The 14,009-nt window shown below is 54.4% G+C and overlaps 1 protein-coding gene across 1 annotated transcript in view; it reads left to right on the forward strand.

The window, feature by feature from the left end:
* Positions 1–14,009, forward strand: part of LOC140417926 (von Willebrand factor A domain-containing protein 5A-like) — a 93,774-nt gene that overhangs the window by 31,895 nt on the left and 47,870 nt on the right. The window contains 3 exon segments of the mRNA XM_072501358.1: positions 4,238–4,396; positions 5,505–5,608; positions 8,917–9,125. Coding sequence (XP_072357459.1) covers positions 4,238–4,396; positions 5,505–5,608; positions 8,917–9,125 — 472 coding nt within the window.

A 14,009-nucleotide genomic window follows, 5' to 3' on the forward strand; every position in this document is an offset into this window, starting at 1 on the left:
AGACGGCGAGCTCGGACAGTGACTGGGGGGAGAGCCCGAGCTCAGACAGTGACTGGGGAGGGGGACCCCGAGCTTGGACAGTGACTGGGGGGGGGAGACCCTGAGCTCGGACAGTGACTGGGGGGGGGGGGGGGGGGAGAGACCCCGAGCTCGGACAGTGACTGGGGAGAGGGGGGGGGGGGACCCCGAGCTCGGACAGTGACTGGGGAGGGGGGGGGGGGGACCCCGAGCTCGGACAGTGACTGGGGAGGGGGTAGGGTGACCCCGAGCTCGGACAGTGACTGGGGGAGGGGGGACCCCGAGCTCGGACAGTGACTGGGGAGGGGGGGGGGGTGACCCCGAGCTCGGACAGTGACTGGGGGAGGGGGGACCCCGAGCTCGGACAGTGACTGGGGAGAGGGGGGGGGTGACCCCGAGCTCGGACAGTGACTGGGGGAGGGGGGACCCCGAGCTCGGACAGTGACTGGGGGAGGGGGGACCCCGAGCTCGGACAGTGACTGGGGAGGGGGGGGGGGGTGACCCCGAGCTCGGACAGTGACTGGGGGCGGGGAGGACCCCGAGCTCGGACATTGACTGGGGAGTGTGGGCAGACGGCGAGCTCGGACAGTGACTGGGGGAGAGCCCGAGCTCAGACAGTGACTGGGGAGGGGGACCCCGAGCTTGGACAGTGACTGGGGGGGGAGACCCTGAGCTCGGACAGTGACTGGGGGGGGGGGGGGGGGGGGACCCCGAGCTCGGACAGTGACTGGGGAGAGGGGGGGGGAGAGACCCCGAGCTCGGACAGTGACTGGGGAGGGGGGGGGGGACCCCGAGCTCGGACAGTGACTGGGGAGGGGGTAGGGTGACCCCGAGCTCGGACAGTGACTGGGGGAGGGGGGACCCCGAGCTCGGACAGTGACTGGGGAGGGGGGGGGGGGTGACCCCGAGCTCGGACAGTGACTGGGGGAGGGGGGACCCCCGAGCTCGGACAGTGACTGGGGAGAGGGGGGGGTGACCCCGAGCTCGGACAGTGGACTGGTGGGAGGGGGGGACCCCGAGCTCGGACAGTGACTGGGGAGGGGGGGGGTGACCCCGAGCTCGGACAGTGACTGGGGGAGGGGGGGGACCCGAGCTCGGTCAGTGACTGGGGGAGGGGGGACCCCGAGCTCGGACAGTGACTGGGGAGGGGGGGGGGGTGTGACCCCGAGCTCAGACAGTGACTGGGGGAGGGGGACCCCGAGCTCGGACAGTGACTGGGGGAGGGGGGGTCCCGAGCTCGGACAGTGACTGGTGGGGGGGGGGGGGGTGACACCGAGCCCGGAAAGTGACTGGGGGAGGGGGGACCCCGAGCTCGGACAGTGACTGGGGAGCGGGGGGGGTGACCCTGAGCTGGGACAGTGACTGGGGGAGGGGGGGACCCCGAGCTCGGACAGTGACTGGGGAGGGGGACCCCGAGCTTGGACAGTGACTGGGGGGGGAGACCCTGAGCTCGGACAGTGACTGGGGGGGGGGGGGGACCCCGAGCTCGGACAGTGACTGGGGAGAGGGGGGGAGAGACCCCGAGCTCGGACAGTGACTGGGGAGGGGGGGGGGGGGACCCCGAGCTCGGACAGTGACTGGGGAGGGGGTAGGGTGACCCCGAGCTCGGACAGTGACTGGGGGAGGGGGGGACCCCGAGCTCGGACAGTGACTGGGGAGGGGGGGGGGGTGACCCCGAGCTCGGACAGTGACTGGGGGAGGGGGGACCCCGAGCTCGGACAGTGACTGGGGAGAGGGGGGGGGTGACCCCGAGCTCGGACAGTGACTGGGGGAGGGGGGGACCCCGAGCTCGGACAGTGACTGGGGGAGGGGGGACCCTGAGCTCGGACAGTGACTGGGGAGGGGGGGGGGGGTGACCCCGAGCTCGGACAGTGACTGGGGGCGGGGGGGGGAGGACCCCGAGCTCGGACATTGACTGGGGAGTGTGGGCAGACGGCGAGCTCGGACAGTGACTGGGGGAGAGCCCGAGCTCAGACAGTGACTGGGGAGGGGGACCCCGAGCTTGGACAGTGACTGGGGGGGGGACCCCGAGCTCGGACAGTGACTGGGGAGAGGGGGGGGAGAGACCCCGAGCTCGGACAGTGACTGGGGAGGGGGGGGGGGGGACCCCGAGCTCGGACAGTGACTGGGGAGGGGGTAGGGTGACCCCGAGCTCGGACAGTGACTGGGGGAGGGGGGACCCCGAGCTCGGACAGTGACTGGGGAGGGGGGGGGGGGTGACCCCGAGCTCGGACAGTGACTGGGGGAGGGGGGACCCCGAGCTCGGACAGTGACTGGGTGAGAGGGGGGGGTGACCCCGAGCTCGGACAGTGACTGGGGGAGGGGGGACCCCGAGCTCGGACAGTGACTGGGGAGGGGGGGGTGACCCCGAGCTCGGACAGTGACTGGGGGAGGGGGGGACCCCGAGCTCGGTCAGTGACTGGGGGAGGGGGGACCCCGAGCTCGGACAGTGACTGGGGCAGAGGGGGGGGGTGACCCCGAGCTCGGAAAGTCACTGGAGGAGGGGGGAACCCCGAGCTCGGACAGTGACTGGGGAGCGGGGGGGGGTGACCCCGAGCTGGGACAGTGACTGGGGGAGGGGGGACACCGAGCTCGGACAGTGACTGGGGGAGGGGGGACCCCGAGCTCGGACAGTGACTGGGGAGGGGGGGGGGGTGACCCCGAGCTCGGACAGTGACTGGGGAGGGGGGAGGGGGGTGACCCCGAGCTCAGACAGTGACTGGGGGAGGGGGACCCCGAGCTCGGACAGTGGACTGGGGGAGGGGGGGGTCCCGAGCTCGGACAGTGACTGGTGGGGGGGGGGGGGTGACACCGAGCCCGGAAAGTGACTGGGGGAGGGGGGACCCCGAGCTCGGAGAGTGACTGGGGGAGGGGGGACCCCGAGCTGGGACAGTGACTGGGGGAGGGGGGACCCCGAGCTCGGACAGTGACTGGGGGAGGGGGGACCCCGAGCTCGGACAGTGACTGGGGGAGGGGGGACCCCGAGCTCGGACAGTGACTGGGGGAGGGGGGACCCTGAGCTCGGAGAGTGACTGGGGGAGGGGGGACCCCGAGCTCGGACAATGCCTCAGGTCACCGGGTGCAGTGTTAATGTAAGCCTACTTGTGACACCAATAACAATGATCATTATTAATTCCGAGGCCCAGGTTAATGCTCTGGGGACCATTGGTCGAAGCCCACCAACATTAGCTCTTGGAATTTTTATTCAATTAATAAAATCTGCAATATATAAAACTAGTCTCGATAATGGCAATCGTGGCAGCCATCATCGATTGTTGTAAAGGCCGCATCTGGTTCACTAGCTTCCTCTTTACAGAATCACAGAGTTGTTGTGGTGCAGAAGGAGGCCCACCGGGACTGACCAGTTCACCGGATGAGCATTGTGATTTTACCCCCTGTAACCCCCTGCGTATTCTTTTTATTTCTATTCAAATAATCATCTATTGCCCTCTTGAATGCCTCCATTGAACCGACCTCCACCACACTTCCAGGCAGTGCATTCCAGACACCAAGCATTCATTCCTTTCAGCAAATATGCCGTCCTTACCCGGTCTGGCCTCATGTGACTCCAGACCCACTCTCAGCCCCTTAACTGCCCCTCCTTGAAATGGCCAAGGGAGCCACACCGGGTCAGTGACAGCAGCGTGTGTACCATCTACAAGATGCACCGCAGCGACTCACCAAGCCTCCTTCCACAGCACCTTCCAAGCCCACCACCTCGACCATCTAGAAGGACAAGGGGCAGCAGACACATGGGGAACTCCACCACCTGCAAGTTCCCCTCCGAGCCCCACACTCACCATCCTGACTGGGAAATATATCGGCCGTTCCTTCACTGTCGCCGGGTCACAATCCTGGACCTCCCTCCCTGACAGCACTGTGGGTGTTACCCACACCACACAGGGACTGCAGCCGGTTCGAGAAGGCGGCTCACCCACCACCTCCTCAAGGGGCAATTAGGGATGGACAATAAATGCTGGGCCCGGCTAGCAATACTCGCGTCCCGTGAATAAAGAACATTCACTGAAATTGAGACATTTATGATGGTCTCTTTGTGAGGTCTTGCTGTGTGCAAATTGTTTGCCGCGTTTCCTGTCATGCATCATTAAAAAGAAGTGTTCCCCCCCCCCCCCCCCCATTGATTGTGAAGCATTATGGGACATCCGTAGGTGTACGAAAGATGTTGTCGAAATAACAGTTTTATTTCTCTCTCTCGTAGGTGCTGCAGAGTTTGAAGTTCGCTCTCCAGCCAGCTGTGACCGGATTGACCATCAACTGGAAGCTTCCCTCCGAACTGGAGCTTGTTCTCTTATCCCAGCTGCCCACTGTGATCTTCAACGAACAGAGGACCATCATCTACGCCCAGCTGAAGGGGAAGGTGAGGAACAGGGTAATGGTGGGGTGCAAGTGGGGGAGTATTTACTCCATCACGGACCCATTTTAAAGAGAGAGTTTTTATGACGGAGCCATTTTAAAGAGGGAGTCTCTCTGTCAGGGACCCCTTTTAAAGAGGGAGTCTCTCCGTCAGGGACCCCTTTTAAAGAGGGAGTCTCTCCGTCAGGGACCCCTTTTAAAGAGGGAGTCTCTCCGTCAGGGACCCCTTTTAAAGAGGGAGTCTCTCCGTCAGGGACCCCTTTTAAAGAGGGAGTCTCTCCGTCAGGGACCCCTTTTAAAGAGGGAGTCTCTCCGTCAGGGACCCCTTTTAAAGAGGGAGTCTCTCCATCAGGGACCCCTTTTAAAGAGGGAAAGTCTCTCCGTCAGGGACCCCTTTTAAAGAGGGAGTCTCTCCGTCAGGGACCCCTTTTAAAGAGGGAGTCTCTCCATCAGGGACCCCTTTTAAAGAGGGAGTCTCTCCGTCAGGGACCCCTTTTAAAGAGGGAGTCTCTCCGTCAGGGACCCCTTTTAAAGAGGGAGTCTCTCCGTCAGGGACCCTTTTTAAAGAGGGAGTCTCTCCGTCAGGGACCCCTTTTAAAGAGGGAGTCTCTCCGTCAGGGACCCCTTTTAAAGAGGGAGTCTCTCCGTCAGGGACCCCTTTTAAAGAGGGAGTCTCTCTGTCAGGGACTCCTTTTAAAGAGGGAGTCTCTCTGTCAGGGACCCCTTTTAAAGCGGGAGTCTCTCTGTCAGGGACCCCTTTTAAAGAGGGAGTCTCTCCATCAGGGACCCCTTTTAAAGAGGGAGTCTCTCCATCAGGGACCCCTTTTAAAGAGGGAGACTCTCCGTCAGGGACCTTCTTGTCTCTCACCACACTGAAAGAGGGAGAGGTTTAACTTCTGGATGGACAATTACGGGGTTCCTGGGTAGAAAATGGAGGGGCTGAGGGGGTTCCTGGTTAGGAATAAAGCAGCTGTATGGATTCATATCTCGGAATGTGGGTGCTGTGGAGTTCATCGGTTTGGAGAGCAGGGTCGTTGAGATTTCCTGGTCTGGGAACACTTAGTGATTTGTGATGCGCTCTGTGGTAAAACCTGTCTCTTTCCCTCCCACAGGTTGACTCCAGTCTGGAGGCTGAGATGTCCCTGAAATATTCCCTGAAGGAACAAGTGGTGCAGAATAGCGTCAAGTTCAGTCTTCAGCCCAACAAGACTCAGAGGTAACCAGGCTCCAACTCAACACCGACTGTATAAAACACCCTGTCACCAGTTCGGAGTCTATTCCCAACTCAACATCGAATGTAAAAACAACAGGGTTGTTGTGATGGGCGACTTCAACTTCCCCAATATTGACTGTGACTCACTTAGTGCCAGGGCTTGGATGGGGCAAAGTTTGTAAGGAGCATCCAGGAGGGCTTCTTAAAACAATATGTAAACAGTCCAACTAGGGAAAGGGCTGTACTGGACCTGGTATTGGGGAATGAGCCCGGCCAGGTGGTAGAAGTTTCACTCGGGGAGCATTTCGGGAACAGTGACCACAATTCAGTAAGTTTTAAAGTGCTGGTGGATAAGGATAAGAGTAGTCCTAGGATGAATGTGCTAAATTGGGGGAAGGCTAATTATAACAATATTAGGCGGGAACTGAAGAACCTAGATTGGGGGCAGATGTTTGAGGGTAAATCAACATCTGATATGTGGGAGGCTTTCAAATGTCAGTTGAAAGGAATTCAGGACTGGCATGTTCCTGTGAGGAAGAAGGATAAATACGGCAATTTTCGGGAACCTTGGATAACGAGAGATATTGTAGGCCTCGTCAAAAAGAAAAAGGAGGCATTTGTCAGGGTTAAAAGGCTGGGAACAGACGGAAGCCTGTGGTATATAAGGAAAGTAGGAAGGAACTTAAGCAAGGAGTCAGGAGGGCTAAAAGGGGTCATGAAAAGTCATTGGCAAATAGGGTTCAGGAAAATCCCAAGGCTTTTTACATGTACATAAAAAGCAAGAGGGTAGCCAGGGAAAGGGTTGGCCCACTGAAGGATAGGCAAGGGCATCTATGTGTGGAGTCAGAGGAAATGGGCGAGGTACGAAATGAATACTTTGCATCAGTATTCACCAAAGAGAAGGAATTAGTGGATGTTGAGTCTGGAGAAGGGTGTGTCGATAGCCTGGGTCACATTGAGATCCAAAAAGACGAGGTGTTGGGCATCTTGAAAAATATAAAGGTAGATAAGTCCCCAGGGCCTGATGGGATCTACCCCAGAATACTGAAGGAGGCTAGAGAGGAAATTGCTGAGGCCTTGACAGAAATCTTTGGATCCTCACTGTCTTCAGGTGATGTCCCGGAGGACTGGAGAATAGCCAATGTTGTTCCTTTGTTTAAGAAGGGCAGCAAGGATAATCCAGGGAACTACAGGCCGGTGAGCCTTACGTCAGTGGTAGGGAAATTACTGGAGAGAATTCTTCGAGACAGGATCTACTCTCATTTGGAAGCAAATGGACGTATTAGTGAGAGGCAGCATGGTTTTGTGAAGGGGAGGTTGTGTCGCACTAACTTGATAGAGTTTTTCAAAGAGGTCACAAAGATGATTGATGCAGGTAGGGCAGTGGATGTTGTCTATATGGACTTCAGTAAGGCCTTTGACAAGGTCCCTCATGGCAGACTGGTACAAAAGGTGAAATCACACGGGATCAAGAGTCAGCTGGCAAGGTGGATACAGAACTGGCTAGGACATAGAAGGCAGAGAGTAGCAATGGAAGGGTGCTTTTCTAATTGGAGGGCTGTGACTAGTGGTGTTCCGCAGGGATCAGCGCTGGGACCTTTGCTGTTCGTAGTATATATAAATGATTTGGAGGAAAATGTAACTAGTCTGATTAGTAAGTTTGCAGACGACACAAAGGTTGGTGGAATTGCGGATAGCGATGAGGACTGTCAGAGGATACAGCAGGATTTAGATCGTTTGGAGAGTTGGGCGGAGAGATGGCAGATGGAGTTTAATCCGGACAGATGTGAGGTAATGCATTTTGGAAGGTCTAATGCAGGTAGGGAATATACAGTGAATGGTAGAACCCTCAAGAGTATTGACAGTCAGAGAGATCGAGGTGTACAGGTCCACAGGTAACTGAAAGGGGCAACACAGGTGGAGAAGGTAGTCAAGAAGGCATACGGCATACTTGCCTTCATTGGCCGGGGCATTGAGTATAAGAATTGGCCAGTCATGTTGCAGGTGTATAGAACCTTAGTTAGGCCACTCTTGGAGTATAGTGTTCAATTCTGGTCGCCACACTACCAGAAGGATGTGGAGGCTTTAGAGAGGGTGCAGAAGAGATTTACCAGGATGTTGCCTGGTATGGAGGGCATTAACTATGAGAAGTGGTTGAATAAACTCAGTTTGTTCTCACTGGAACGACGGAGGTTGAGGGGCGACCTGATAGAGGTCTACAAAATTATGAGGGGCATAGACAGAGTGGATAGTCAGAGGCTTTTCCCCAGGGTAGAGGGGTCAATTACTAGGGGGCATAGGTTTAAGGTGCAAGGGGCAAGGTTTAGAGTAGATGTACGAGGCAAGTTTTTTACACAGAGGGTAGTGGGTGCCTGGAACTCGCTGCCGGAGGAGATGGTGGAAGCAGGGACGATAGTGACATTTAAGGGGCATCTTTACAAATACATGACTAGGATGGGAATAGAGGGATACGGACCCAGGAAGTGTAGAAGATTTTAGTTTAGATGGGCAGTATGGTCGGCACCGGCTTGGAGGGCTGAAGGGCCTGTTCCTGTGCTGTACTTTTCTTTGTTCTTTGTACACAACACCCTGTAACCAATTCAGAGCCCATTCGCAATTTAACACTGACCCATATACAAGACACTTTCATCAATTCAGATCCATTCCCAGTTAACGGCTCCTGCATCCAAACCTCAGAGACTCTTTTAACAGGGACTGGATCTCCATTCAGGATCCATTGACACAATGGCACATTAGCCTAATATTGCTGGTCTGATAAGTGTGTTGCCCACAAGACTGTGGTCTTGTTGTTGTGGTACGTCTAACGGGTCCCTGTCTGTATCATACTCCTGATTCTGGGGACCTTCTTGGCGTGATACCCATCATATTGTGGAGTCCCATCAGTGTGATATTCCTGATACTCTTACCGCTATGGTATCCCAATATAAGTAATCCTGTCTGAGTTATAATCCTAACACGGGGGTGGGCCCGACATTGTGTTACCCTCGATACTGGGCAATCCTGTCGGTATGATACCCCCAATAATGAGGGTCGTTTCGGTCTGACACCGCCGATATTGGGGATCCTGTTGGTGTGGTAATCCTGCTACTGGGTGTCCAGTCAGTGTGATTCTCCCAAATACTAGGGGTCCTGTCGGAAAGATACTCCCGATCCTGGGTGCCCTTTCCACCTGACCTCTTTCCCCCCCCCACCCACCCCGGTACTAGAGCTTCTGTTGGTGTGGTAACCCACAACAATACTGGGGATCTTCGTGCCCCTTTGGAAATCCTTCCCTCTGCTCTTCCTTTCAGGTCCACTATCCACCACCTGGCAGCAAAGACGATGATCGGGATCCTGGATTCGGGCTCCGACAGAGGAACAGACAGCGTCAAAAAACGCATGATCGATATCAGCACCCAGGCCAATGTAATCTCACCCAAGACTGCATTCATCGCCATCAACAAAGATCTCAACCAACCCTTGCAGAAAGCCATGGTCAGGCGGAATATTCCCAATTACGGTACTTGTCCCCAGCGCTGAATTAATTAATTAATTAATTGATTGATTCTTTGTTGCCCACCCCTGACTTCCACTCCCTCTTCACCCTCCCCTCCATCCCCCACTCCCTCCCCTCCAACTCCTCCCTCCCTCTGCTCCCTCTCTTGCCTCCGCCCCTCCCGTCACGCCCCCTTCCCCTCCCTCGCCTCTCTCCCTTCTGTGCCCTCCCCCCTCCAGCCCTTGGTTCCCTCCCCACCTCCAGTCCTTCCCCTCTCTTCCCCCTCTCTCCACTCTCCTCCTTCTCCCCTCAATTCCCTCCCGTCTCTCCTCCCTCTGCACTCTCACCTCCCCCAACTCCTTTCTCCCCTCCGTCTCTGCCCCACCCTCCCCTGTTTCTCTCTCTCTGTCTCTCCCCTTTCTCCCATCCCTGCCCTCGTTCCCCTCCCTGTCCTCTCTTTCCTCTTCCTCCCTCCCCCTCATTCCATTCCCCCTTTCCCTTCTTTCCCCTCCCTCCCCCTTTCTCCTCCCGCCACTCCCCCATGTCCCTCCCACCCTCCTTCCCCTCCATCCCCTCCCACCCCTCCTTCCCCTCCATCCCCTCCCACTCCTCTCTTCACTCCGTCCACTTCCCCCACTCCTCCCTCCCCTCACCACCCAACGAATACGGGGTAGCACTAGAGGGATAGTTGCTGATGAAGTGGGGAATTCAGGAGATATCTTCCTACTCCAAGAGCAGAGAGAAAGTGGGACTCTCTACCAACACGCATTAGTTGAGGTACACCCGAAGCTCGTTCCCCTCACATCTCCTCGCCTGCCTCGCCCATCTCAGCATCTTCTCCTTGTCCAGGAACCGGTGAAGATGCACCACCCTCGCCCTCGGCGGCTCATTCACCTACGGCTTCCTCACCAGCGCCTTGTGCGCTCGATCGACCTCCAGGGGCCGGTGAAAGGCCCCTCCCCCATCAACTGCTCCAGCATCTTGGCTACATACGAGCCAGCACCCGCTCCCTCGGTGCCTTCAGGCACCCCCATGATTCTCGGGTTCTGTTTCCGGGAGCAGTTCTCCAGGTCCTCCACCTTCTCCCTTAACCGCATCGGAGTCTCCTGCATCACACCTATTTCAGCCACCAATGAGGCAGTCCATTCCCACTGGCTAGGTCTTCCTGGGCCTCCCTCCTCTGTCAGCTAAACTTTTCATTAAAAAAGTCCACTAATTGTCCATTGACCGCTGAGCAGGCAGGGCTGACCCTTTACCCTCTGCCACCTTGACCTTTGTTGCATAAAGATTCTCCTGCTCACCTGCTCCCTTCTTCTTCACCCTTCACCCACTTCTGGTCCGTGGATGCATCCATCAACCCCATCAGTGGAGTCAAACGTTTCCCCAGCCACCTTTGCACCGTTTCCCCCGGCCCCCCCCCCCCCCCACAACATCCACCCTACAAACGGGGAAAAGGTAGCTCGAGCGGGAGCTGCCAAATGTGCGCCCACTCACACCATGGCCGCGACCAGAAGTCCCTCACCACCACCTTCTGAAGGGCAACTAGGGATGGGCAATAAATGCTGGCCTGACCAGCGACGTCCACATCCCGTAAATTAATTTTTTAAAAATCTGCTGGCGAGACAGAGGAGGGGATAAAAGAGGAAGAGGCATTGCATTAGTTAAGTAGTCAGTTATTGCACTAAGGAGAGATGATATCTTGGAGGTGATATCAAATGAAGCTTTGTGGGTAGAGCTTATGAACAAAAAGGGGACCGCCACATTGCCAGGTTTATTATAGATCCCGAGATTGGGCAGCACGGTAGCACAAGTGGATAGTACTGTGGCTTCACAGCTCCAGGGTCCCAGGTTCGATTCCCCGCTGGGTCACCGTCTGTGCGGAGACTGCACATCCTCCCCGTGTGTGCGTGGGTTTCCTCCAGGTGCTCCGGTTTCCTCCCACAGTCCAAAGATGTGCAGGTTAGGTGGATTGGCCATGATAAATTGCCCTTAGTGACCAAAAAGGTTAGGATGGGTTATTGGGCTACGGGGATAGGCTGGAAGTGAGGGTTTAAGTGGGTTGGTGCAGACTCGATGGGCCGAATGGCCTCCTTCTGCCCTGTTTGTTCTATGTTCTATGAAATTGTGGAGCAAATATGTGTGCAATTTGCAGAGGGTAATTGAGATAGTCACTGTGTTAAGGGCTTTGATGGAGTGGACCTCTTAAAATGTATAGAGGAGAACCTTTTTGCTCAATATGTAGAGGGTACAACAAGGAACGGTGCGGTGTTGGACCTAATTCTGAGGAATGAAGCCAGGCAGGAGGTTGGTGGGGAGCAATTTGGTGATAGCAATCACAACATAGTACAATTTAAGTTTGTTACGGACAAAGAAATGGACAAGTTGCAAAAAAAGGTTGTGGATTGGGGGAGAGCAGATTTCAGTGAAATAAAGCAGGATCTGGCCAAGCTAGACTGGAAAGAGTTACTAGTGGGAAAATCTACAGAAGAGCAATGGGGGGTGTTCAAAAAGGAAATGGGGAGGATACTGGCCCAACATGGTCTCTTTAGAGTAATAGGAAGGAGTAACGGGGCAGCACAGTGATGCAGTGGTTAGCATTGCTGCCGACAGCGCTGAGGACCCAGGTTCGATCCCGGCTCTAGGTCACTGGCCTTGTGGAGTTTGCATATTCTCCCCGTGTCTGCGCGGGCCTCACCCCCACAACCCAAAGATGTGCAGGTTAGGTGGATTGGCCACGCTAAATTGCCCCTTCATTGTAAAAAAATAATTGGGTACTCTAAACAAGGGGGGCAAATTAACGGGGGCATTAGTGGAGTACAGAAAGTGCAGGGTGGAGTTTAAGGAAGGATTAGGAGAGTGAAGAGGGGATATGAGAAATCTTGGGTTGGTAAAAATAGGGAAAATCCCAAGATATTCTATAAGTATATCAATTGGAAGAAGATGACTAGCAAAAGAGTAAGGCCCATTAGGGGCCAACAGGAAAATCTGTGGGTGCAGCCAGAGGACATTGGTAGGGTGTTGAATGAATACTTCATATCTGTCTTCACCCAAGAGAATGAGGAGGTAGTTATGGAACTCCGAGAGACTGTGAGGTTCTTGAGAAAATTGTCATAGGGAATGACAAGGTATTGGCAGGTATAAAAGTGGACAAATCTCCTGGTCCAGATGAATTGTGTCCCAGGATGCTCTGGGAGGGAAGGGAGGATATTGCAGGGTCTCTGACATTATTCCTCTCTGGCCTCGGGGGAGGTGCCGGAGGACTGGAGAAAAACTAATGTGGTCACACGATTTAAGTAAGGTTGTAGAGATAATCCAGGGAACTACAGACCAGTGAGTCTCACGTCAGTGGTGGGGAAACTATTGGAGAAAATTCTGAAGGAGAGAATCTCATCTCCACTTGAAGAGGCAAGATTTGATCTTGAATAACCAGCATGGCTTTGTCGGAGGGAGGTCATGCCTAACATTTGATTGAATTTTTTGAACATGTGACCAGGTGTGTAGATGAGAGTAGTGCAGTTGATGTAGTTTACATGGATTTCAGCAAAGTCTTTGACAAGGTCCCCAATGGGAGACTTATTAAGAAGGCAAATGCACATGGGATACAGGGTAACTTGATAAGGTGGATTAGAAGCTGGCTGAGCTGTAGGAGACAGAGGGTGATGACTGATGGCTGCTTTAGTGTCTGGAAGCCAGTGTGCAGTGGCGTACCACAGGGATCGGCGCTGGGTCCCTTATTGGTCATTTATATAAATTCTTTTTTAGAAAACATTTTATTGAGGCATTTATCATTTTAACATATTGTTCAGTTATGGGCCAGGGTTTAGAGAACCCCAAAGTGTATCATGGAGTTCACCTGACCCACAACTTTTACTAGATTGTGGTATGGGGAGCACACGGCCCACTCTACAGGTGTGGCACAGCAGAAATGGAAAAGTAGTTTTTAAAGCAAAACAATGTTTATTCTATGAACTCAAGTTAACCTTTTTAAAACAAACAGTGAATATCTTAGCAACCATTAAATCAAATACAACCCCCAAAGAATACAACATTAAGTAATCCTTTAAGCTTTCCTTTTTAACATCCATACTTAAAGACAAAACCTTTATCAGAAGCACATCAGGTTAAAGTCACTACGGAAAACATTTATAATTCTGAATTCACCAAATGATCAAGAGATAGTCTTTTGATGGCAGAGAGAACAGCAGTACACCTGCTCTGTCTGTCATCAGCTCCAACACTGTAAACGAAACTAATACACACCCTGCAGCCTATTCAAAAACGAAAGTAAAAAGCTGACAGACAACCCAGCTCCACTCACTCTCTGACATCACTGCAGTAGTAAACACCCATTTCTTAAAGGTACTCTCACTACAGATATTTATATACACACCCATTTATAAACACCCATTTCGTAAAGGTACTCTCACATGACAATAATAATAGTCTTTTATTGTCACAAGTATGAAGTTACTGTGAAAAGCCCCTAGTCGCCTTTTCGGGTAAGCTGGTACGGGAATTGAACCTGTGCTGCTGGCCTTGTTCTGCATCACAAACCAGCTGTCTAGCCCACTGAGCGTCACAAGTGGCCTTCCATGAGGTTACTGTGTAAAGCCCCTAGCCGCCACATTCCAGCGCCTGTTCGGGGAAGCCAGTACGGGAACCAGCCCTTAGAAAAACATCCCTTAGCGAACATGATGCTTGCAGGCATCAGGCTTTCTGGATAGACGGTCTTATCGAACTGGGCCTTCAGCTCGAGGTTCACATTCTGTTTAGCTGGGGCTGTTTAGCACTGGGCTAAATCGCTGGCTTTGAAAGCAGACCAAGGCAGGCCAGCAGCACGGTTCGATTCCCGTAACAGCCTCCCCAAACAGGCGCCGGAATGTGGCGACTAGGGGCTTTTCACAGTAA

This window comes from Scyliorhinus torazame, chromosome 5 (assembly GCF_047496885.1).
Source record: "Scyliorhinus torazame isolate Kashiwa2021f chromosome 5, sScyTor2.1, whole genome shotgun sequence".
Lineage (NCBI taxonomy): Eukaryota > Metazoa > Chordata > Chondrichthyes > Carcharhiniformes > Scyliorhinidae > Scyliorhinus > Scyliorhinus torazame.